This window comes from Haematobia irritans, chromosome 1 (assembly GCF_050003625.1).
Source record: "Haematobia irritans isolate KBUSLIRL chromosome 1, ASM5000362v1, whole genome shotgun sequence".
NCBI lineage: Eukaryota > Metazoa > Arthropoda > Insecta > Diptera > Muscidae > Haematobia > Haematobia irritans.
The window spans coordinates 121,657,192-121,684,030 of NC_134397.1; the positions used below are offsets into that span (position 1 = coordinate 121,657,192).

The 26,839-nt window shown below is 33.4% G+C and overlaps 1 protein-coding gene across 6 annotated transcripts in view; it reads left to right on the top strand.

Moving 5' to 3' along the window:
• Window positions 1–3,701: 3,701 nt before the first annotated feature.
• spz (Spaetzle domain-containing protein) overlaps window positions 3,702–26,839 on the top strand; it is an 89,491-nt gene continuing 66,353 nt past the window's right edge. The window contains exons 1-2 of one of the 6 annotated variants that reach the window (XM_075291549.1): window positions 3,702–3,933; window positions 4,369–5,119. In XM_075291549.1, the coding sequence (XP_075147664.1) occupies window positions 5,060–5,119 (60 nt within the window). In that variant the 5' untranslated portion in view covers window positions 3,702–3,933; window positions 4,369–5,059. Of the gene's footprint in view, window positions 3,934–3,956; window positions 4,170–4,319; window positions 5,120–26,839 lie in introns of those variants that run through there. The other 5 variants (XM_075291545.1, XM_075291544.1, XM_075291546.1 and 2 more) reach the window with 5 other exon arrangements.

Here is a 26,839-nt window from a genome sequence, read left to right on the forward strand (position 1 = left end):
TCTTTTGAGGTTAGGATTTTCATGCATTAGTATTTGACAGATCACGTGGGATTTCAGACATGGTGTCAAAGAGAAAGATGCTCAGTATGCTTTGACATTTCATCATGAATAGACTTACTAACGAGCAACGCTTGCAAATCATTGAATTTTATTACCAAAATCAGTGGCAGAAAATCCGCTTTTTTATCGACAAATTTTGTTCAGCGATGAGGCTCATTTCTGGTTGAATGGCTACGTAAATAAGCAAAATTGCCGCATTTGGAGTGAAGAGCAACCAGAAGCCGTTCAAGAACTGCCCATGCATCCCGAAAAATGCACTGTTTGGTGTGGTTTGTACGCTGGTGGAATCATTGGACCGTATTTTTTCAAAGATGCTGTTGGACGCAACGTTACGGTGAATGGCGATCGCTATCGTTCGATGCTAACAAACTTTTTGTTGCCAAAAATGGAAGAACTGAACTTGGTTGACATGTGGTTTCAACAAGATGGCGCTACATGCCACACAGCTCGCGATTCTATGGCCATTTTGAGGGAAAACTTCGGAGAACAATTCATCTCAAGAAATGGACCGGTAAGTTGGCCACCAAGATCATGCGATTTGACGCCTTTAGACTATTTTTTGTGGGGCTACGTCAAGTCTAAAGTCTACAGAAATAAGCCAGCAACTACTCCAGCTTTGGAAGACAACATTTCCGAAGAAATTCGGGCTATTCCGGCCGAAATGCTCGAAAAAGTTGCCCAAAATTGGACTTTCCGAATGGACCACCTAAGACGCAGCCGCGGTCAACATTTAAATGAAATTATCTTCAAAAAGTAAATGTCATGGACCAATCTAACGTTTCAAGTAAAGAACCGATGAGATTTTGCAAATTTTATGCGTTTTTTTTTAAAAAAAAGTTATCAAGCTCTTAACAAATCACCCTTTATAATTATGGACCGATGTGGACCAATTTTTGAATGGTCGTTAGAGACTACATACCAACACCATGTACCACATTTCAGCCGGATCGGATGAAATTTGCTTCTCTTTTAGGCTCCGCAAGCCAAATCTGGGGATCGGTTTATATGGGGGCTATATATAATTATGGACCGATGTGGACCAATTTTTGCATGGTTGTTAGAGACCATATACCAACACCATGTACCAAATTTCAGCCGGATCGGATGAAATATGCTTCTGTTAGAGGCTCCACAAGCCAAATCTGATGGTCCCTTTATATGGGGGCTTTACGTAAAAGTGGACCGATATGGCCCATTTTCAATACCGTCTGACCAACATCGATAGCAACTACTTGTGCCAAGTTTCAAGTCGATAGCTTGTTTCGTTCGGAAGTTAGCGTGATTTCAACAGACGGACGGACGGACGGACGGACGGACGGACATGCTTCGATCGACTCAGAATTTCACCACGACCCAGAATATATATACTATATGGGGTCTTAGAGCAATATTTCGATGTGTTACAAACGGAATGACAAAGTTAATATACCCCCATCCTATGATGGATGGTAAAGGGTGATTTGTTAAGAGCTTGATAACTTTTTAAAAAAAAAAAACGCATAAAATTTGCAAAATCTCATCGGTTCTTTATTTGAAACGTTAGATTGGTCCATGACATTTACTTTTTGAAGATAATTTCATTTAAATGTTGACCGCGGCTGCGTCTTAGGTGGTCCATTCGGAAAGTCCAATTTTGGGCAACTTTTTCGAGCATTTCGGCCGGAATAGCCCGAATTTCTTCGGAAATGTTGTCTTCCAAAGCTGGAATAGTTGCTGGCTTATTTCTGTAGACTTTAGACTTGACGTAGCCCCACAAAAAATAGTCTAAAGGCGTCAAATCGCATGATCTTGGTGGCCAACTTACCGGTCCATTTCTTGAGATGAATTGTTCTCCGAAGTTTTCCCTCAAAATGGCCATAGAATCGCGAGCTGTGTGGCATGTAGCGCCATCTTGTTGAAACCACATGTCAACCAAGTTCAGTTCTTCCATTTTTGGCAACAAAAAGTTTGTTAGCATCGAACGATAGCGATCGCCATTCACCGTAACGTTGCGTCCAACAGCATCTTTGAAAAAATACGGTCCAATGATTCCACCAGCGTACAAACCACACCAAACAGTGCATTTTTCGGGATGCATGGGCAGTTCTTGAACGGCTTCTGGTTGCTCTTCACTCCAAATGCGGCAATTTTGCTTATTTACGTAGCCATTCAACCAGAAATGAGCCTCATCGCTGAACAAAATTTGTCGATAAAAAAGCGGATTTTCTGCCAACTTTTCTAGGGCCCATTCACTGAAAATTCGACGTTGTGGCTCGTTAGTAAGTCTATTCATGATGAAATGTCAAAGCATACTGAGCATCTTTCTCTTTGACACCATGTCTGAAATCCCACGTGATCTGTCAAATACTAATGCATGAAAATCCTAACCTCAAAAGAATCACCCTTTATAACAAGTGAGTAAAGTAGAAAGTGGGCGGGGGGAAGATTACATTTAGCCAACTTTGAGTACGATCGGTTGATAAATAAGGGATTTACGGCCAAATTTGACCAAATCGGGCGATACATATATATGGGAGCTATATCTAAATCTGATCCGATTTCGATGAAATTGCACACATACAGTTAGAGATATAGAATATTATATTTAGCCAACTTTGAGTACTATCGGTTGGTAAATAAGGGTTTTAGGGCCAAATTTGCAAAATCGGGCGATACATATATATAGGAGCTATATCTAAATCTGAACCGATTTCGATTATTTTTGGCACATATTGTCAGTACCATAAATGATTAGAGTAGGCCAAGTTTGAGTAAGATTGCTTAATAAATAAGGTTTTTATGGCCAAATTTGGGAAAATCGGACGATACATATCTATGGGAGCTATATCTAAATATGAACCGATTTCGATGAAATTTTGCAGACTTAAGGGGTGATGAAAAAGTTTACTATGTGCAAAATTTGATGACGATCGGTTCGAAAAAAAGCGCAACGTGACTCCATTTGTCGAAATCGGGCGATACATACATATGTGAGCTATATCTAAATTTGATCCGACACCAAGCGCTAGATCGACTCAGGAGGTGATTCTGAGTCGATCGGTATATATTTTATGGGGTCTAAAATCTATATTTCTGGTAGGCACATTTTTTGGCTGATCAAACTTATTATAGCCTGACAACTATGTGGTTTAGGGTATAATTAATTGGATCAGTTAATTTCGTGATTGAATCAGAAAAAAAAATTTTGTGTGTGATGTTTGTCTATGTTCTATAATAACTAAGTAAAAATTAGTCCATATCGGTCCATAATTATATATAGCCCCCATATGAACCGATTACCAGATTTGATTTCCGGAGCTTCCAGCATGTAGATGGCAAAAATTTGTAAGATACCTTGCCAATCGATTCTGGATGTATGTCTTTAGTAGAAGTTTGTATGCAATCCATGGCGATGGGTACATAAGATTCGGCAGTATATACGAATTTTTTAAACGTACCGATCTGCCCACCAATAATACCCACCTTGTTTGATTTAGAGAGCAAAAAGAAAAACATATTGACAACACTGTATTGAGCAAAGCTTGTATATAAAGCTTGACTTGACAAAAGCCCACAGCGAAGAGAAATGGCAAGTGAGTGAAAATACGGAGAATAAACTTTGAAATTGCAGCAAGAAAAACTTGAACTGAAATGAGAAATATCAAAATAAACAAACTCTCACTAATACACTCAAATAAATTGATGAAAGACTAACGTAAAGAAAGCAAAAATCATTTTAAATAAAATCAAGAGTGTTTCATTCGGCACGAGTAGCTCACGGGTCAACAAGGGCTTTTTGTTGTTCGAACTGTCAGTTGCGCTATGAGTAACGGGCTATAGTGGTCAATTATAGTGATAAAAGAAACAAAAAAGAAAAATATATCAACGATATTGGTAGTTAAAATTGAATTGAAAAACAATTATTTAAAAATTGAAATGAAACAAAAATTAATGTGTTTTCTTCTTGCGTACAAGAAAAACAACGCCAGTGTTATTTTATTATCGCATAATATTTTTGTTTGTTTTTAATTTGATTTTTTTTTTCGATTGCGTTTGGCTTAAATCGCGGTTAACTGGCTCCACATAAAATGCAAACCTGATTATTGGTTGTTATTGTTGTTGCTGCCCCGGTATATTGATTATTTTTTTTGTATAGTCGGTCACTCAACGGCGGCATTTGCAGCAATTTAATGTCTCTGTTGTAATCGTTGATTAGTGATGTTGTTTTTGTTGTTATAATCCAACATTATAGTTGTTGTTATTGGTGCTTGTCATTGCAGCGGTGTTTTCGTCGATTTGTTGTTTTATTTTTATTGTTATTTTTGGCAGTTTACAGATGGAACGACGATTAACAAAAAGAAGAAGAATACGTAGAAACATCCATGGCTAAATAAACAACAAAACGTCATTATAGCGTAATTGTCAAACTGGAAAGCGGGTTTTCTGTCCCATCGACCACTGACAACAAAAGCCAGCTGCTGTGGCTGCACAAATCGAACGAGAGGGAAATTTTTTAAAAAGAAAAATTATTACAAAATTTGTTTGTTAACCTCATTAAAGTGTATGTACGTGCTAGTGTGTGTGTTTGAGCGAGTCTGTCTACCAAGACCAAAAGTGAAGAGCTTGTTTTGTTTTTTGGGTGAACGCAATAGTAACGGTAAAATTAAAATGTGATTTAAAAATAACAAAATAAACGAATTCAACTAGAATTACCCAAGGAATTCCGACAAGAGAAACGCATAATTCAGCATTTAACGACCTTGCATTTGCAAACACTCCAGACACCTCTGCCCATATATTAGGCCAGAGATCGAACATAATTTGCATAATTGCCAATACAAACATTGGGATTATAGTTGATAACGCCATAGTCTTCCGCCCCACCTGCATCATAAAGAGCTAATTCGGTATCAAAATATTACCGACTCGTAATTACAACATTTGAGAAAAAAAACAAACAAACAAAAAGCACGCCTTTTTGCTCTCCACCGTGTTCACCACTGAGACGTCTGTTTCGACCATGGCGCAAATTTCTACAGATATACCAGTTCTTCTTCTCTTGGTGGCTTTCTTCAATCCGGTAAGTATTCAGAAAATCAAATAATCAAGTTAGCGTTGTATGTCAGAGTTGTTGGGCTTAACTCTCGAAATTCGAAAAGTTTATGTACCCACTCTAAGACTCCTGTACTTATACTCTCAAACTGTGTTTTTTAAGCCAGAAGCCACACGGACGAAAAATACTGGTTTTCATATTTTTGGGTTTAAACATTGTATGTTTGGAACTCAAATTTTTTAACATAATATTTTTAAATGCAAACATATATTGCTCATTAACTAGCATAACATGTTAGGGACATATATGTTACTATGTTAGAACATATAATGTTTGGGACATAAAATTGTTGTAAATATAATATTTTTGGATGCAAACATATATTAATTCAGAAATAGCCTATAAACATATATGTGTTTAGAAAGAAAGACCTAGAGAGTATGCTGCAAGTAAAATAATGGAAGTTATGTTACCAATAGGCGCCTTAAAAATATATATACACACAAAAACTTTCATACATTTTTTTTCTACCAGTATATGCCTATGGTGAAACATAATATGTTTGAACAATACAAACAATATTTTGTTTGGACCAATCCTGAAAATATATATGCTTGAATCAGAATGTGTTTGGGGTATATGTTACAGAACCGATTTTTTTGAGGGTGCAGAGGGAGTTATATACAATTCGTGGCGTAAATTCTCATCTTATTTGGAGATAATTTTATCTATGATCTTTGGGGACATGAACCTTCTAAGATATATTTGTACACATTATATACCCATTGCCCGGAACCACGTCCTGGGTCGATACAGCCTTCTTGGTTATAACAAGAGGCTGCAATTCTTATCATATATTCATGACATTTGATACGAAACAAAAGTTATTCAATTTGAATAACAGCAGCAAATTTGAATTTATCTCCATCCATGCAAATATTATTTATTAACTTGAAAGCAAAAAATTACGTAAAATTTCCACGGTTTTTTGTTATTTCAAAATTAAAAATTTTTGACCTGTCTCATCTGTAATATCTTCACTAATATATTTTCTAATACACCTTTCATTTGTGATTTTTTAGGAAAAAATTTTAAACATTTTCTGGTTCTGAAGAATATCCAAATTTCTTACATATTCACGGACGAAATCGACGGTTTTTCATATGTTTGGGTGTAAAAATTATATGTTTGGAACTCAAATTTTTTAACATAATATGTTGGGGACATATATGTTAATATGTTAGAACATATTATGTTTGGGATATAAAATGTTTGTAAATATAATATGCTTAGATGAAAACATATATTAATTTGGAAATAGCCTATAAACATTATGTCTTTAGAAAGAGAGACCTAGAGAGTACGCTGCAAGTAAAATAATGGAAGTAACCAATTGGCGCCTTAAAAATATATCCACACAAAGAAAATTTCATTAAAATTTTTTACTACCAGTATATGCCCTAAGGTGAAACATAATATGTTTGAACAATACAAACAATATTTTGTTTGGACCAATCCTGAAAATATATATGCTTGAAGCAAAATGTGTTAGGGGTATATGTTACGGAAGCGATTTTTTTGAGGGTGTATATATGTGATTGATTATAGTTTACACTGAAAATGTACATTTGATGAGAGGTGGCTTTTCTTATGTATTTTGATCTGCTGAATTCAAAAAAAAATTAAAAAAAATTATTTATGGGACAGTTTTTGAGATATCCCGTTATTTTTAGTTTTTTCGCTCTTTTTTACTAAACAAATTATATCTCGAGTTAGAAATATCCACGGGAGCCATCGTGGTGCAATGGTTAGCATGCCCGCCTTGCATACACAAGGTCGTGGGTTCGATTCCTGCTTCGACCGAACACCAAAAAGTTTTTCTGCGGTGGATTATCCCACCTCAGTAATACTGGTGACATTTCTGAGGGTTTCAAAGCTTCTCTAAGTGGTTTCACTGCAATGTGGAACGCCGTTCGGACTCGGCTATAAAAAGGAGGTCCCTTGTCATTGATCTTAACATGGAATCGGGCAGCACTCAGTGATAAGAGAGAAGTTCACCAATGTGGTATCACAAAGGACTGAATAGTCTAAGCGAGTGAAAGGTATTGAGATGAATAGGACGAATAATCTTGTATAATTGGATCTGTGATAGGTTAAGTGATTAACAAAATATCGATGCAAAAAGCAAATTTTCAAAAAAATCATGTTTTACGGGTACCCTTTTCCGCCGGAAAAGTACAAACCATTGATATGTCCGCTTTCTCTTCATATATATATGATACTCTAACGTAAGTATTAAAACCAACTAGAAGAAAAATGAACGAAAAGTGACATAGTTATAAGCAATTTAGTGAACAAATCCGATGTCAAACCATGCAAATATGAGCAACTCAAAATGTATTTTTGTGTGGCCGAGTGGCATTTTTGGTAGGTGAGTGGCTCATATTTGTATGATTTGACATCGGATTTCTTCACTCAATTGCTTATAACTTTGTCATTTTTCAATCGATTTTCTTGTTCTTGTTGGTCTTATTACTTACGTATCATCTATACGACCATGAAGAGAAAAAAAAATTATTGTTTTGTACTTTTCCGGCGGAAAAGGGCCACAGTAAACATGCTTTTTTTTTAATTTGCCCTTTTTACATTCATATATTTTGAACCACTTAACTTATCACAGATCCAATTATACACGATTATTCGTCATCTCAATGCCTTTCAATTTTTAACTCGGACATTTTTAACTAGGGATATAATTTGTTTAGTGAAAAAAGATCGAAAAACCTAAAAATAACGGGATATCTCAAAAACTGTTCCATAAAATTTTTTAAAAAAAATCCAATTCAGCATATCAAAATACATAAGAAAAGTTACATCTCATCAAATGTATGTTACATGAAAAAAATGTATTTTGTAAACTAGTGTTATTTATCTTGCTGATGCTCAATTATTAAAGTTTTATTCAAAGTATGTTGTTTGTAGTTCTTTTCTCAGTGTAGGCCATTTCCGAATTTTCCCCAAATTTAGTCCTAAAAACTCAATAACAAAATTTTGAGTCGCTTTTGAAACTAATTGTAAAATTTTCAATTTTGAAAATGCAACTAGGTTGTATTGAAACTGCGGTTTTCGGTTTATCCTAAAAAAGCGGGTTGCGACAATACCTAACCTAAAATCCGAGTTCGATTTATTGTTATTCCCCCAAAACATCTCCTATTTTTGAACGCATTTTTGCAAAACGAAAACAAATTTGATTACAATTACATTAATTTTGCAGAATTTTTCAGAATTATTATAGCCAATTGACTTAATTATAAGGACAAACCGACTTCAATGAAAAGTTTATCGACTTCGAACAAGGAAAAATGTATATCAAAGTATGCGTCGTCTGTGCTAAGTAAACAAACGCATTCGTATTTTCTGGTCAAGAAATTTTAGGCTTTAAGACAATATTTTTTCAGTGCATGTGTGAGACCCCATTGAGAAACTTTAAAATATGCACCAGCATTACATTGTTTTTCTTAAATGTTCTTAATATCGGGCGTTGTCAGTAGTTTCCTGGCTAAAAAATTCCCAATTTAAATTAAAATTACCCACAAAAATCCCCCAATAAATTTTTTTTACAAGTTTTTTTGGAAAAAAGTAAAGGAATAGGCTCTCCTGTAGAAAATCCGTAATTATTTAAAAATTGAAAACAAATGTGAAATTTTTGTTTACGAGTTACATCAAGAAGCATATTTCAAACACAGAAAACAAAGAGATGGGTGTTCAAATATCATGGGTATGGAGAGTCATCGAATATTTATTTTATACATAGCTCTAAACCTTATTTTACATACAGAAGGGAGCCACCGTGGTGCAATGGTTAGCATGCCCGCCTTGCATACACAAGGTCGTGGGTTCGATTCCTGCTACGACCGAACACCAAAAAGTTTTTCAGCGGTGGATTATCCCTCCTCAGTAATGCTGGTGACATTTCTGAGGGTTTCAAAGCTTCTCTAAGTGGTTTCACCACAATGTGGAACGCCGTTCGGACTCGGCTATAAAAAGGAGGTCCCTTGTCATTGAGCTTAACATGGAATCGGGCAGCTCTCAGTGATAAGAGAGAAGTTCACCACTGTGGTATCACAATGGACTGAATAGTCTAAGTGAGCCTGATACATCGGGCTGCCACATAACCTAACCTAACCTACATACAGAACCTATTTCGAAAATTCCCCACCAAACCCCAAACTCATAAATGTCGTCCCCAACTAATGGAAAACATCCCCGGTTTGGGGAAAAAAATCCCCAATACTAGCAATACTGCTAATACTACTTATTCAATTCCGGTTTTAGACAGGAGTACACCCTCAAAAAAATCGCTTCTGTAACATATGCCACAAACACATTTTGCTTCAAGCATATATATTTTCAGGATTGGTCTAAACAAAATATTGTTTGTATTATTCAAACATATTATGTTTCAACTTAGGCATACGCTGGTAGAAAAAAATTTTAATGCAATTTTTTTTGTGTATAGGTATATATTTTTAAGGCGCCAATTGGTTACTTTCATTATTTTACTTGAAGCATACTCTGAAAGGCTCTCTCTCTAAACACATATATGTTTATAGGCTATTTCTAAATTAATATATGTTTGCATCCAAGCATGTTATAGCATAAAATTATGGACATTATATGCTTGCACTCAAAAATATTGTGTTAAACAATTTGAGTTCCAAACATATAATTTTTAGACCCAAACATATGAAAAACAGTATGTTTCGTCCGTGATCAATGAAAAGTACATAATTTCCAAATCAAAATTTTTTCTATTCACCCCAATTCTTCGATGACATCCCTAAAACCTCCGGCAAACATTGCTCACAGTAGTTTAGTTGCTACGCATTTTCATTGCTTACGATTACACAAATCAATTAACATATCAACATTTTGGGCAATGTTGTTTTTGGCCATTAGCCGATTTTGTGACTCCGCATGGATGAAAGTGGTTTGATATGGTAGTCACCAAAGCTTTAATATTTATAAGCCCAATACCCTATACGTCATTATGACCATTGGCCACCCAGTTCTTTAACCTTGTAGATTATTTTCCATTTGCGGAATTGCAAATAAACCACATCGCTTAGTATTTTTATTTGTATGTCATAAAAATACACAATCGATTCTGTTGTGAGAAGCATAGAGTTTTGCAATTTTACTGGGTGCTGTGTTCGGTTATCGTGCCGAAATGCAGCTCTTTTCCACGGTTTCTTTTTTGAATCAATTAATTTTAAGAGAAGCAATTGTACGCAATCAATGCTTTAAAATGCTTTAAATCGAAGGTTTGAAAATATTGGATAAAAATGTAATCGTTGTCATATATATTTTGGTAAAAACGCCGAACATAGTGCCCATCTTAAAGGTGGAATTATATATCGTGGGTTAATCCTTCCGTTGATTGGATTTTTCTCTTTGAAAGCAACAGTTCGGTTAGAGTACCTCAATACCAAAAAAATCAACCCTTCCATCAACACACGGGTTAACGTATGGAACATAATTCCATCTTAGTTAGTTGTTGTATTTTTGTTTTCTTAATGTGACAACTTTGGTCTAATATTTTGTAGTTAGATTTTGTTTTTATTCTTTCCCGCACGTTCATTATGCATATGCGCCAAGAATAAATTATTTCATTCATTTGTTTGTTTAATGAATGATGGAAATCAACTGACGGATAGACGGACGGATGACAGACAAACACTTATTATTATGCTCGTGAAAGGTGTTTATGAATGGACGGCCCATTATGCTAATTGGGATTTGTAGTGTGAACTATGGTGGTATGTGAAATGGAATGGTGTCGATTGCAAAACCTGATCTAAGTATTTTCAAAGAAACTTAATAAATTCGAAATTTGCATATTGATTTATGCACTCGTGCGACGTAATTGCATAGTACACAACATGTTCTTATATTATTCACGCAATATTTCTGTAGTTGTTATAAATTTCCATTTGATCGATTTCCGAACTTATAAATTATATATTCTTGATTGTGGTCAAGTTCTGAGTCGAAAATCAATCACGCTAACTTCCGAACAAAACAAGCTATCGGTTTGACATTTGGAGCAAATAGTAATTGTTGATTAAGTCGTATGGTTTTGCAAATGAACGAATGGGTATAGTCCCCATAAACACAGATTTCCATATTTGACTTCTTATGCCTCCTAAAGCCGCAATTTTCATCAGATTTTGTTCAAAGAATTGTATATAGCCCCCGTTCAAACTGATTCCCAGTTCTAATTTGTTGATCCTCATGGGAGAGCAATTTTATCCGATCAACTTGGTGGTGTCAATATATACTCTACTACCCAGCAAAAAAATTTAGAAGTTGCTCCAAAGGCACAACTTTAAAAGTATTTATTTTAACTACACGTTAAGTTCTTTTAATTCAATTTTTTAATAACTCGCTTTTTTAATGAGTAATTTTAACTTTTTTTGTCTCAAATAGGTTTAAAACAGATTACGAATTAATAAAATGGTACAAATTGCACAAGTTTACACTGAAAATGTACACTTGGTGAGAGTCGACTTTTCTTATGTATTTTGATCTGCTGAATTCAAAAAAAAAAAAATGTTTAATTTATGGAGCAATGTTTAATTTATGGACATTACTAACTCGAGATATAATTTGTTTAATGAAAAAAACAGCGAAAAACTAAAAATAACGGGATACCTCATACATTTTTTTTTAATTTTTTCGAATTCAGCAGATCAAAATAAATATGAAAAGTTGCCTCTCATCAAGTGTACATGAAAACATTTTTTTTGTAAACTAGTGTTATTAAAATTTTGTCCAAAAAAATGATAAATCCAGTCTCGAAAATTTGCGAATTTTTGAAAAAAATTGAGGTCAAACGTTTCAGATAAGCATTGGAAAGCATTAAAAATCATAAAAATTACAAAAAATTGTTGTTGGGCAAAATATTACAAAATTTTTTAATTCACATCTAAAACACTTAATTCGAATCACACCTTAAGAAGTGATGAAAATTCTGTGCAAGGGCTATTGAAATGGTGGACATCCGTCCTATGACAAACCCATGTTAAATTCATTGCTTCTGCGCCAATTTTGCATCACTTCCAGATCGAAAAAGAATATTTTCACTACTTTTTTGGCGATGCTTTGTTTGCTGGGTATTTAACTAGGTCCCCTCCAACTGACCTAAACATAAACAGTACTTTTTCATTTAACAGAAGTTCTATACATATCTCATATCTTAATGGACTAGAATTGTAAGTGAATTCATATATCCTTATCTATTCTAAGAGGCTCTGAAAGTCAAATATGGGTAACGGTTTATATGGGGGCTATACATAATTGTAAACCGATATGGGCCAATTTGTTCACGTTTGCTAGAGGTCATATAATGACATCACGTATCAAATTTTAACCGGATCGTATGAAATTTTCTTCTTAAAAATGAGCCGGGGTCAAATCTTGGGATCGTTTTATCGGACTGGTGTATACCAAATATTGGATTTCTCATTAAGGGCTTAAAATGTCCCTAGCTTTTCAATTTCAAGCCAATCGGATAAAAATTACGGATTCCATGACCTCAATAAGTAAAATCGGGAGTTCGGTCTATATGGGGGCTATGTCAAACACTTTTTGATTTCCAATTTAAAGCAAATCGAGAAGGTGTTTTATTTGGATGCTATATCGGAACATGGAACGATATAGCCCATATTCGAAGACAGACAGGAGACCAGTTTGTTCAAAATTCCAGGCGATAGCTTTACTAAAGTGATCCCAACAGACAGACCGGCGGACATCGTTAGAACGTCTTAGGGTTTCACACTGATTCAGTGTTGCCAACATTGGGAATTTTTGGGGGGAATTTTGGGATTCAGTATAGTATACCAGGTATGCATGAAATTCTTATGATTTCTGTATTTAAAACAAACAAGTATATACAGCAGTAAGTTCGGCCAGGCCAAATTTTAAATACCCACCACCATGAATCAAATATAATAGTTTACTTTGAAAACTCTTCGTCGTAGCGGGCTAGTTGATAATATATAGAATTTCAAGGGGCTTGATGACAAATATTCTCCCAAGCAAAACAGTTCAACCAGTACGCTTCCCGCAGAAAAAATTTAAAGATTCTACCTATGAAGACCAGACCAAACCAATTTTGTTGAAGTTTTAGAGAAATCATAAACATATCGTGTATATGATGAAATAACGCCTTGATTTGAAATCTTAAATCTGTAATTTTTTTCCTCCATTATTTAAATGACAAGCAAAGTTTTCTTTTGACATAAATTTTAGAGACAATCGTTAAATCGCTTATCAAAAATTCGGATTAGTTTGCTCTAAACGATAATACTTTATACGAAAGGGGAATTTCGTTTGTCTTAAATTTCATTCCGGAGGAAAATATTTTTTCTTTGGGTGTATCCTCATGAAGTTAAATCGGTCTATATCGATGCCTTGCCAAATGGACCGGTAAAAATAAATGCGATACAGATTTTTGAAGGTCTACAATTCCAGTATATTTACATTTTCAAGCAAATCGGATAAAAACTAAGGTTTCTAGAAGCCCAAGGAGTTAAATCTGGAGATCGGTCTTTGTGTAGGCTATACTAAAACATGGGTTGACACACACCATATTCGGCTGACCTATTTCCTCAAATACCTATAGAATTCCACTTTCAGACGAATTGGGTGAAAACTACGAATTCCACAAGCCCAAGAAGTAAAATCGGGAGATCAGTCTATATAGGAGCTATACCAACACATGCACCGATACGGACCATTTTCGACATCTTTATGGTCCTAAGATACGTCTACATTTCTAATTTCCGGCAAATTGGACAAAACCTACGGATTCTAGAAGCCCATGAAATAAAGTCGGGAGATCGGTCTATATGGGGGCTATACCAAACTATGAACCAATAGGCACCATTTGCGACACACCTATTTGTGATCTTAAAATACCTCTAGATCGGCTAGAAAATATAGTCTCTAGACGCTCAAGAAGTAAAATCGAGAGGTAGGTCTATATTGGGGTTATACCAAAAAATGGACCGATACACCTTAATTTCGGCACACATATTTAGGGTCCAATTCCAATTTCAGGCAAATCGGGTAATAAATACAATGTATAGAAGTCCAAGAATAAAAATCGGGAGATGGGTCTATATGGACCATTTTCGACACACCTCTTTATGGCATAGCAAATACAGTTTCTAGACGCCCAAGAAGCAAAATCGGGAGATCGGTCTATATGGGGGCTATACCAAAACATTGACCGATGGGCACCACATTCGGCACACCTTTTTATGGTCCTCAAGTACCTTTAGATTTTCAATTTCAGGCAAATTGGATAAAAACTACGGTTTTTATAAGCCCAAGACCCCAAATCGGGAAATCGGTTTATATGGGAACTATATCAAAACTTGGACCGATATAGCCCGTCTTCGAAATTGACCTGCCTGCAAACAAAAGACGAATCTGTGCCAAATTTCAAGATGATAGCGCCATTATTGAAGGCTGTAGCGTGATTACAACAGACAGACAGACGGACATGCTTATATCGTCTTAAAATTTCTCCCTGATCAAGAATATATATAGTCGGAAATCAATATTTCGATGTGTCACACACGGAATGACAAACTTATTATATCCCCATCACCATTCTATGGTGGTGGGTATAAAAAGTGCAACGAATCGTCCAAATTTAAAAACGAAAACTTTATTACACGGCATAGGGTGCAAATGGAGCATTTATAGACTATACACGCGTTTGACCCAATCGCTAATTAACTTGGCAAATTTATCGTTTTACAATTGTGAAATGATTTCGTGAGACCTACATGTTGTCACCCCATCAATGTTCATCACTGATTTGGACAATATATCCTATAAATATGGAAATGATGAAGATGAATCACCTTAATATTGATCTACGACCAGCGATACCGCTGTGCCACTTTTGGCTGTTGCCACTTTTGTGTCACTAATTGTGATACTTTTTACGATTTTGTGCCACTTTTCCAATAACTTGTGCCACGTTTCAATACTTAAATTTTATGGGAAAATATACATAAGCCACAAAGTCAAATCTACAAATCAGAAAGCATATCTGAAACAGATATTATTACAGTTGAAATGTATATTCTAAAATTTATCGTGAATTGACATAAATGAAAAAAATTAATATACAAAAAAAAAATAATAATACAAAATTCTTAGATCCGCATTAATACAAAATTCTTAGACCCGCATTAATACAAAATTCTTAGACCCGCATTAATAAAAAATTCTTAGATCCGCATTACATACACTCTTAGAAAAATATGTTTTTCATATGTTCCGATATAAACAAAATGTGTTTCGAGCACAATTTTAAAACACAATATATTTAAGTGCAAGCATGTAATGTTCCTAAACTAACACTAAATGTTTGGGACATCTATGTTAATATGTTAGAACATATTATGTTTGGGGGATGAATGTTTCATAAAAATCATATGTGTGAATGCAAACATATATAAATTTACAAATTTCGACTAAACATACATATGTTGTGATATTTTATTCAAAGCGACAGAGAGAGTATAGAGAAAAACCAGTAAGGAAAGTCTAAAGTCGGGCGGGGCCGACTATATTATACCCTGCACCACTTTGTAGATCTAAATGTTCGATACCATATCACATCCGTCAAATGTGTTGGGGGGCTATATATAAAGGTTTGTCCCAAATACATACATTTAAATATCACTCGATCTGGAAGAATTTGATAGACTTCTACAAAATCTATAGACTCAAAATTTAAGCCGGCTAATGCACTAGGGTGGAATACAATGTTAGTAAAAAATATGGGAAACATTTAAATCTGAAGCAATTTTAAGAAACTTCGCAAAAGCTTATTTATGATTTATCGCTCGATATATATGTATTAAAAGTTTAGGAAAATTAGAGTCATTTTGACAACTTTTCGACTAAGCAGTGGCGATTCTACAAGGAAAATGTTGGTATTTTGACCATTTTTGTCGAAATCAGAAAAACATATATATGGGAGCTATATCTAAATCTGAACCGATTTCAACCAAATTTGACACGCATAGCTACAATGCTAATTCTACTCCCTGTGCAAAATTTCAACCAAATCGGAGCAAAAAATTGGCCTCTGTGGTCATTTGAGTGTAAATCGGGCGAAAGCTATATATGGGAGCTATATCTAAATCTGAACCGATTTGGCTGATATTTAGCAAGTTTTTCGAGACTCATAGAATATTTGGATGTACGGAATTTGAGGAAGATCGGTTGATATACACGCCAATTATGACCAGATCGGTGAAAAATATATATGGCAGCTATATCTAAATCTGAACCGATTTTTTCCAAAATCAATAGGGATCGTCTTTGAGCCGAAACAGGACCCTATGCCAAATTTTAGGACAATCGGACTAAAACTGCGAGCTGTACTTTGCACACAAAAATACATCAACAGACAGACAGACAGACGGACGGACAGACAGACGGACATCGCTAAATCGACTCAGAATTTAATTCTAAGACGATCGGTATACTAAACGATGGGTCTCAGACTTTTCCTTCTTGGCGTTACATACAAATGCACAAACTTATTATACACCCAGAAAAAAGTGCCTTCGAAACTAAAGGAAAAAAATTTCATCAATATAGTTTATCCATTTTATTTCCATTAAGGTAAATTTTTGTGAAAAATAATAAAATTTACTCGTTTCAGTAGAAAAATCCTAAACTGTAAGCAGTTAGGAATAGTTCATTAACTAGAATAAGGCATGGAATTTTACTCATACTATTTTCTTCGCTGGGTATAAGAATTTACTACTGAAAAAGAAAATTTTATTCACCTATAACAAAGCATTCGTAAAAATAAACAAAAACCGAACTAAAACCAAGTTTCCTCAAAATTAGTAAAATTTCTTATAAAATGATAATTGCGACTTCCTTTATAATAGAAACTTTTTCATATATACGAACAACACTTGGCTTATAAAAATATTTTAGTTCATTCGTACTAAGAAGTATGCAATCCTTTCAAAACTTAAGGAAACACACTTGTTAGAATATAGGACATTTTCCTAAATTTATATTGTCTACCTGTAATCGATACCTGTCATCGTAATCGATGTGTTTGCGCGTGGGTGTAATCGATATATTTGCGCGTCGGTTGTTTTTTTAGTTGGAATCGCGTTGTTTTGGTATACGGAGAGATTGTTAAAAAATAATATGGTAAAATAATATAATAAATAACAAATAAAATATATAAAATATTTGTTATTTTAAATTAGTGAGAAAAAATTTTCGTTTTTTTAAATAAATCTATCAATGTTCGTGATAGTGTATAAAGAAAGAAAACACCAGCAGAATAACAACCCTTTCATTTGTCTTCATTTTGGAATCTTCAATTATCAGGTAATATTCAGTGACGCTAACGTTTTGCAACAAAAATGTTTTATGATTTTTTATATTTGTAGGTATTGAAATTGTAAAAGGAGGACAAAATCGTTAGGCAGCAACTTATTATAAGTGAAAAGTACAAGAAGAAGAAAAAGTGCGTTTTACAGTTGATAATATCACACGGAAATTGGAAATAGTGGAATAATAAACTAATATTTCAAAGAGATTCGATGCTGTTGATTCTTAATAAACATATTCAATATATTAATAAAACATGTTTTTTATTGAAGATAAAATTGCTTATAGAAATAAATAAAATTGTATTTAAAAACGAAGGTAAGCAGTTCTAATTATGAAGTAAAAGTTTTACCACAAATGTGTAAGATTTGTCGAAATGAATGAAAAAATTTCAATAAAATCATTCCATATATGAATTCAAATTAGTTAAATTTTTTCATTCTGTAGTATAGTGGTATATAAATATAGGAAAATGTTAACTAATATATGGAATGCATTATTCCTAATTTCTACGAAAATCACATCGTTCAAACAAATAAAAATGTCTTTGGCGCTATACGAAGTTCAACTTTCTTCACAATGAGTTCATTTTAACTTAAAGAAGGGGTCACTTTTTTCTGGGTGTACCCTGTACCACAGTAGTGGTGAAGGGTATAAATAGAGATGGAAACCGGGAGAGTTGACCAAAGATATCAACATAACACAGCGAAAGAATCAAAAGAGAACAATTTCTGTGAAACCGCTTGTATGTTGATTCGGATAAGGCCAAAAATTTGATATGATGAACTCTTCACCAGTTGGCTAGGAGTTCATTAAATATTGGGGTTGAAAGACGGCTCCGACAAAATAATAACCAAAGAATTCGAGTTTAATTCAAAGGTGGATTGAACCGACTTTATTGAGCTGTTAAAAGCAACTAACTTAAAGTAGAGAAAATGACAGATGACAATTGATCTTACGGCGAATTCAACATAAAGAAAGATCAATATACGTTTAAATGAAAATTAAAGTCGGCTTAACACTACGAAAAATAGGTAAATGTGAAATTCAAAAATATTGACAAATTCAAATTAATTAATATGAAAAATTGATATAAAAATGATATGAAATTAAATGAAATATAAAAAAATATAAGAAATTAAATTAAATGAAATATAAAAAAATTTAAAAATTTGAAAAAATCAAACCACTGTTGAATGTGAATTCAACAGATATGCTTAAGTCTAAATATTATTTAATTTGAATAAAGAGAATGGACATTCGGAACCAAGAGAATAGACATTTGAAAAACAAACAGCATATTTTTTCGCCTTGAGAGGAGCATTTTATGTATGTGTGGACATGTGTTTTGTTTATCATTTTGGCATTATGGGCACAATTTTTTTTTTTTTTTGGTTCGTTAAAATAAATCAGGGGTCTTCATAAAAATAACGAAAGGGCACTATACTCTTTTTAGAGTTGGGACAGTAAAATGAAATAAGGAGGAAATAGTGAAAAATTACACAGTAAAATGTATAAAACAAAGTTTAGTTCCTCTTTATTTATAAGTAGTTCACGAGGAGTTGACGGACACCTTCAAATATAAAAGCGGGCATTAAGTTCGAGTTTTGCAGCTAAAACAATTTAAAAAGTTTATTTTCTTTAAAATGAATTATTAAAGAAAAATAAAAGGCATTTTAAAGCGAAGGTATTACATGCTAGTAAAAAACTGTTCACGCCTAAATAAATTTATGTTTATATTATAAAATTATTTATGTATGTTTATACTCAACTCCACGTTCTTCTTTTGGTAGAGTTTTTGAATTCCTTCCAAATTTTAAAGTTTTGTACCAAAAACAGTTTGTTGTTACAAAATTGTTATTTTTGCAATAAAAAAATAATATTTTATCCAAAAATCAGTCAATTTCGTTTATATTAAGCACTGTTACTGACTATAAATCTTTAATAACCCACATTTCGAAGTTTCATTATAAAATTTTAATATAGTATAAATATAAATGTGTAAATTAAAAAAAAAGTGTTCGGTCGGAGCAGGGATTGAACCCACGACCCTTTGCTTGTAAGGCAGACATGCTAACCACTGCTCCACGTGGCAAACAAATATATGTTTCTGTTAAATAATGTTATGTTTGCACGGGCTCGTGGGCGCTGCAAACTATGCTATATAAATGTAACTTATAACGATAATTATCTGCTGGTGACCATAACAGCTACGTAGCCTAGTGGATAGTGTGTTGGCTTACAAACTGTATGGTCCTCGGTTCGATTCTCCGTGCAGGCGAAAGGTAAAATTTAAAAAAATTATAAAAGTGAATAATTTCTTCAACATTATTTGTATTACAGAAAAAAGTGCCAAGAACAAATATATTTCGTGGACGTGAAAATTATGAGTATGTTAGGGAATGAGCACAATCGTCTTTGGGAAAAATTCTTCCAAGCATATAATATTTTTGGGCTCAAAATGCTTCCAAACATATAATATGTTCACATAAAACAAACATATTAATGTTTCGGCAGTATCCAATAATATATGTGCTTCCTGCAAAATATGTTTGGAACATATGTTAAAGAAGCGATTTTTTTTGAGGGTGTAAAAAGCAATGATGATATAAATTATTTTGATATCGTAAACTATTTTAAAGACATAAATAAAGGGCCAGATGATTGTATAATCGCTTAAAAATTTTAAAGAACATTTTATTCCAATTTGTATGAATTCGCAAAATATATTTTAACTTTACCTCATAGCAATATTTATTTTTTAACTTTTTCTTTGCATAAGTTAATAAAAAGAATATTCCACTTGTTGTGCCACTTTTCAAAAATAATTGTGCCACTGTTTTTGCCACTTTTTGAAAATTTTCAACGGTAACGCTGTTTACCACCCAATTTTATACTTGGGTAATGACCGAGTTCCTATTTTAATTTAATTGGAAGACGATCACCGTACACCTGGTTTTGTGTTTCGAAATATTGATCTTTTTGCAGCCCGCAATTTGGTAAAATATTGTATATATATTTTTTAAGTTTTTAAATTATTACGGGGTTTCTACTATTGAATATTAACTTTGTCATTCCGTTTGTAACACATCGAAATTTTGGTCTCAGACCTCATTAGATATATATGTATATTCGGGGTCGTGGTGAAATTCTGAGTCGATCTAGCGATGCCCGTCTCCAACAACCGTGCAAATATTGCTCCAAGTCGCTTTATAATTATATATAGCCTTCATATAAGCCGACCACCAAATTTGACTCCTGGGGCCTCGTGGAAGAACAAATTACAATGCGAAAATTGATTGTGGATGAATGTCTTTAGTATAAATTTGTGAGGAAGTGTAAAATAAATTTGACAGGGGTTTTTGGGGACAAAAGCTTCCTCATTTGAGAACAAAACAAAAAATACTGGCAACACAGCGCTGATCAAGAATATATATAATTTACATAATTGAAAATCGATATTGCGATGTGTACCAACGAAATGAAAAACTTATTATATCCCAATCAGCCCTATATGTTGGAGTATAAGAATAATGAACAGTAGTGGTGGAAATGGTTCAATTTGGAAAGAATGTAATTTTCATAAGAAGTTAGCATGTAAGATCCCCTTGCGGGATCTATATTAAACGATATGGAAATTCGCTTTAGCCAGTCATTAAAACGTATAGCTAGGTTTGTGTAGATTAGTATCAGGGATTTTGGTTTCAATAAATTCCCTATCATCTTTAATTCCCTTCATCTTCTTTTCAGCTCGTCTAAATTGTATCAATATAAAGAAACATATAATTATGCCCAATAAAATTTCATGAATTAGTCGTATAATAATTTTTAATTTTTGTCATATTGGTGTTCGTACATCTTAGTTAAAAATTCCTAAATTAACCTACATTTTCTTCCTGGCGAGTTCACTTTCTTTTTTGAGTGTAGTATTAATTTTTCTGATTAATGGACGTATCGGAAATCGTATGTATTAATTGATGTTAAAAGCAAATTTATTAATTAAATGTTGTTGCCCAAGGTATGGAAATATTTATTTTTGTTGATATTGATGATATACGCAACTCGATCGCCTAAATACAATTGACACCTGTCATGTATATATTAAAAGAACTATTAAATAAATAACTTAGAGCACCAAATATGACAATAGAGCATCATAATGTGTGAACACAGCTGGTATCATTTCCTTCCCCCCAAAACAATGAGTTTGGTATGTTATAGCACCATTAGCAATAATAAATATTAAAAATAACATTTCTTAGTAATGACAGTCACATATTAAAGAAAACCAAAAACAAAAACATGTATAAATAATAGGCAACCGGCTTCTCGTAAATACAATTTTTATGAATAGTATTTTATTTTTAGATGTGTTTATTATAGCGTAAATAAAAAGGTAATGAAACATGTAATTAATTTAGTAATTATCCGTCAAGAACATATGCATATATACGTAAGTTAAAATGTCTTAAATTAGCTGGAGCAGCCAAAGTCATATTAGTTGGATCACAAATTCTCACTTAATTTTAATCCGAATATCGGTCTATCTGAAGCTATAACAAGGTATTGATCTTCTTAAATGAGACCAAACAAATGGGTCACTAAAGCCAATTTAACTTTATATTAGTTCAAGCAAATTATTATCTATGATGAGAATTGGAAACTGATGGTGTACGAAGTACATTTAACGTACCCTAATACATCTAATGAACCACATCCTCATCAGTGCCCTTTATTGAACGATCTACTTATTTCATTTATATTAGAATGTATTGGTAAAAAGTTATTTTCATTGCTGAGAACCAGTGATGCCAATTTAGATATTTTATAGCTAGAACTAGCTATTTTTCATGTTGAAGTATTAGAAAGTTTGTAAAATTGCTATTAGGTAGAAATTTAGTTATTTTTAATTTAAATTCTGCTATAAAATATATTTATACTTTTTGGGTCAAAGTAAGTTTCCGAATTGATCTAGCCAGAAGGAAAAGAGATATCGCCTTGAAACATTGCACAAGTAAAGGTTATTGATATTACCGACCGCGACCATATAAACCGATCCCCATTTCAAAGACGATCGCATTATTTATCCGCTAGGTTTAATGTTTGGCATGTTGTGTCTGTACCCTTCCTCTAACAACCTACCAATAATTGGACGGTATCGGTCCACACGTATATATGTCCCGATATAAATTGACTCCTTGATCTAACTGGGGCCCCATATTTTATCTGATCTAATTGATAAAGGACAAAGTGTCCTTCACTTTGCAAAAATTAAATACGAAAATAAAGCCAAATATTGCATCTCAGTTTTATTTTGTTTTCATAGATATGACCTCCGTAGTTATAAAAATGTCACACTGTATTTGTAAACAGATCCAAAAGTTAACTTGACTTGACGTTTTTAACTTTTGGAAATATCAGGTTTATAAAAGTTAAATTTTCGACGTTAGGTATATTCTTTTTGTGATAAACGTTTATTTTTTTCCAGGGTGTAAGAACAATTTCATAAAGACAAATTAAAAAAAAAAAAACAATTTTTTTGGCTAATGGTATTTTCCCTCACATCTTTCTCACTTCCACGAGGTTTTTTTAGCACCTTTTTTGTAATTTTTTATTTTTTGTAATCGCAATTTTTTAGAATGGATTTAGCATTTTTTTCGACAAAATTTAAATAATTTGTACGATTTTACTCATCCTTAATCCTATTATATTTTTTAAAGTGCTTTCAAAGTTGTGCCTTTAGAAGTACTTAAAATTTTTTTTGCTGGGTAGCTATACCTAGCCTACTTCTCTGCCCCTTATTAATTATTTTATTTAATTATTATTTTTGGTGCTATATAAGTCAGTCATTTTTTCGCAGAGTACAAGTCTTTCCAAAAAGTTCAATTGGTCTGTAACTGTGTCCAAAATAAAAATAAAGAGCGATATAATGTATTAAAAGAATTCATCATAGCGCATATTTTCATGATGCTTCAAATTTGGCGAACACATACATCCCGTGCTAATATTAAATCTGTGGAATTGACAAAATCCCATAACAGCGAAAATATACCTTTAAGGGGTCACAACAACTTCTGTAGAAAATATCTGAAAAATTTTTAATATTTCTGTGATAGACCTTTTCAATAACTTATTTGTCTATTTTACCAAATCCACCTAGCACCCCCCGATCCAGAAAAAATAGAAATTACTGACTTATGTAGTTTTTTCATATGATGTTTTATATTAAAAAATAACATATCTCTACACTCAGAAAAAGTATACTTGGATTCAAAGATTTTGGCCTTCCCTTAAGGATTATGGTATTGATTCCGAGCCGAAGATGCGGCTACTTTAAAATAAAGATATTTTTTTAGCGACGTATCTGGCTTTAAATCTAGGACCAATAAAACTAAAATTGGGATACAGATCTTACTTATCAAATTTTTATTCTCTTTTCGAGGTTTATTAGTAAAGGTACTCATGTACAAACAAATGCCAGTTTAAAAATCCAAATTATAACTGATACTTCAAAGTAAAAAATGTTTTCTTAATATCAAAAACAACTTTAAACCAAAGACACAAAATCCTCAAAATAAATCTTAGCCTACATTTGAAGCGTTTTTATCTTAACCCTCTAATGCCCCAATTTTTTTGCCAGCTTATTAAATTTTCAATGTTAACGACACAAAAGCAAGAGAACTAAGCAAGAGAAATGTATACCGTAAAATTCAGCATATGCTGCAAAGCCTTTTGAGTAGTTTCAAATAAGTTTTCTTTTTATTGTGCCCATTTTTGTTGAGGTGTGTTTTACTAAAAGCTTTCTTATTAAGTAAAGCCCGCCTAAAGGCGGGCCTGGGCATTAGAGGGTTAATTTTAAAGTTTCAATATTTCAGTTAATTTAAGGACAATTTCTTTAAATCAAAAATGTGTTTCTTTACTTTAAGGAAAATTAGCCTTAGTTTAAAGACATGCGACTTTAACTAAGGGACGCGAATTTACAAAATTTGTGTCCTAAATTTAATGAAAAGACTTTTTGAAGCAAAGATTATAAACTTTATTTTAATTAAAATTTCATTATTTTGTAAATGTCGCATCCTAAAATTTAGGTTGCGTAATCTTTAATATCACGTAAATATTTTTTTCATCATACTTATAGTGTTTTGTCGCATTGAATCCTGATCACATACTGGCTAAAAAAACAATACAACTGAAGTTAAATATGCATTTATTTTGATCTGTTTCCTATCGCAGCCTTCCTTACAACGTTCAAGAAATTCGGAAAACGTTCATGAGAAGTATTGTTTTTTCATTGTGTATTATAAAAAAGAAAATAAGGAAGGGACAGACCAATTATCGAAAAAATATAGTAGCGGATTTTGTTTAGAGTCAACCTCAACCATGAATATATTAAGACAATCGGATAACTGTTCTCCAATTTCCGCGTAAATATAACGAAATAATTTCATAACCTCCCACATAACCTCTGTAGGTTTCAAGTAAATCGAATAAATTTAGTTTTCGCTTTACTACGAAAAAAGTCGGGTAAAGAGGATGTCCCTCTCCTCGACCGAATATCGGAAAAAGTAGCGAAATGTGTCTAGCTTTTTATGAACCTAAAATTTCTCTTGGGTTTTTATATTTCTAGCAAATAATATTAAAATTGCGGCTTCCATGCCCTCAAGAAGTCAAATCGGGAGATTGCTCTTTATGGGGGCTATATCAAAACATGGACCCATATATAGGAAAATTTGCGCTCTTGTGAACCCAAAATACCTCTAAATTTCCATTTTCAAGCAAACAATTACAGTTTCCATGTCCGCAGGAAGTGAAATCGGAAGATAGATGTATATGAGAGCTATATCAATATTTCCAATTTAATGAAAATTGGATAAAAGTATCGGTGTCTATATCGGAGTCAAATAGGTGGATCCGTTTATATTGGTACTATATCGAACTGTGGACGGATATATACCAAATTTTGCGCAACTGTTTGTAAACCTAATTTTCCTCTGGATTGGAACCAAGGTATTGTTTTTGTTCTTACATCGGAAAATTGCTATTTATAATTTTCAAAGTATATTTCACATCAAATGTGTGACTTTGCACTTTAACGGTGTATTTTTTCCTATAAGTCAAATGTTACATGACTCTGTCAATTCACTTGCATCTATTATCTGTAAGAAAGATCTAAATGCAAATATAATTATATGCTTAATTGAAATTTTAATATGAATGTCTCCAGAGGGGGATTTACACAAATAGTTGCTTTCTTGAGGAGCACTGTGGGAAGAAGAATCGTGATGTGAAATAATAGAAATAAATAGCATGACATCAATGCCTTCTATTGTACATATGAATTAGAAGACATTTTCTTTTATCATTGATTTTTCTATATTTGGAGCCCAGTAGAGAAAATTGGAGATTATTTTCAAATATAGATTTTTCAATTTCCCATTGCAAACAAAACCTTATCGACAGATCTGAAAAGTTTTTCTTTTCTTTAAAAGTTTTGGTTTTGATTCCGCCAAAACAAAAACAAAACAAAAAAAAAAACAAGTAAAGGGTGATTTGTTAAGAGCTTGATAACTTAAAAAAAAAAAAAAAACGCATAAAATTTGCAAAATCTCATCGGTTCTTTATTTGAAACGTTAGATTGGTCCATGACATTTACTTTTTGAAGATAATTTCATTTAAATGTTGACCGCGGCTGCGTCTTAGGTGGTCCATTCGGAAAGTCCAATTTTGGGCAACTTTTTCGAGCATTTCGGCCGGAATAGCCCGAATTTCTTCGGAAATGTTGTCTTCCAAAGCTGGAATAGTTGCTGGCTTATTTCTGTAGACTTTAGACTTGACGTAGCCCCACAAAAAATAGTCTAAAGGCGTCAAATCGCATGATCTTGGTGGCCAACTTACCGGTCCATTTCTTGAGATGAATTGTTCTCCGAAGTTTTCCCTCAAAATGACCATAAAATCGCGAGCTGTGTGGCATGTAGCGCCATCTTGTTGAAACCACATGTCAACCAAGTTCAGTTCTTCCATTTTTGGCAACAAAAAGTTTGTTAGCATCGAACGATAGCGATCGCCATTCACCGTAACGTTGCGTCCAACAGCATCTTTGCAAAAATACGGTCCAATGATTCCACCAGCGTACAAACCACACCAAACAGTGCATTTTTCGGGATGCATGGGCAGTTCTTGAACGGCTTCTGGTTGCTCTTCACTCCAAATGCGGCAATTTTGCTTATTTACGTAGCCATTCAACCAGAAATGAGCCTCATCGCTGAACAAAATTTGTCGATAAAAAAGCGGATT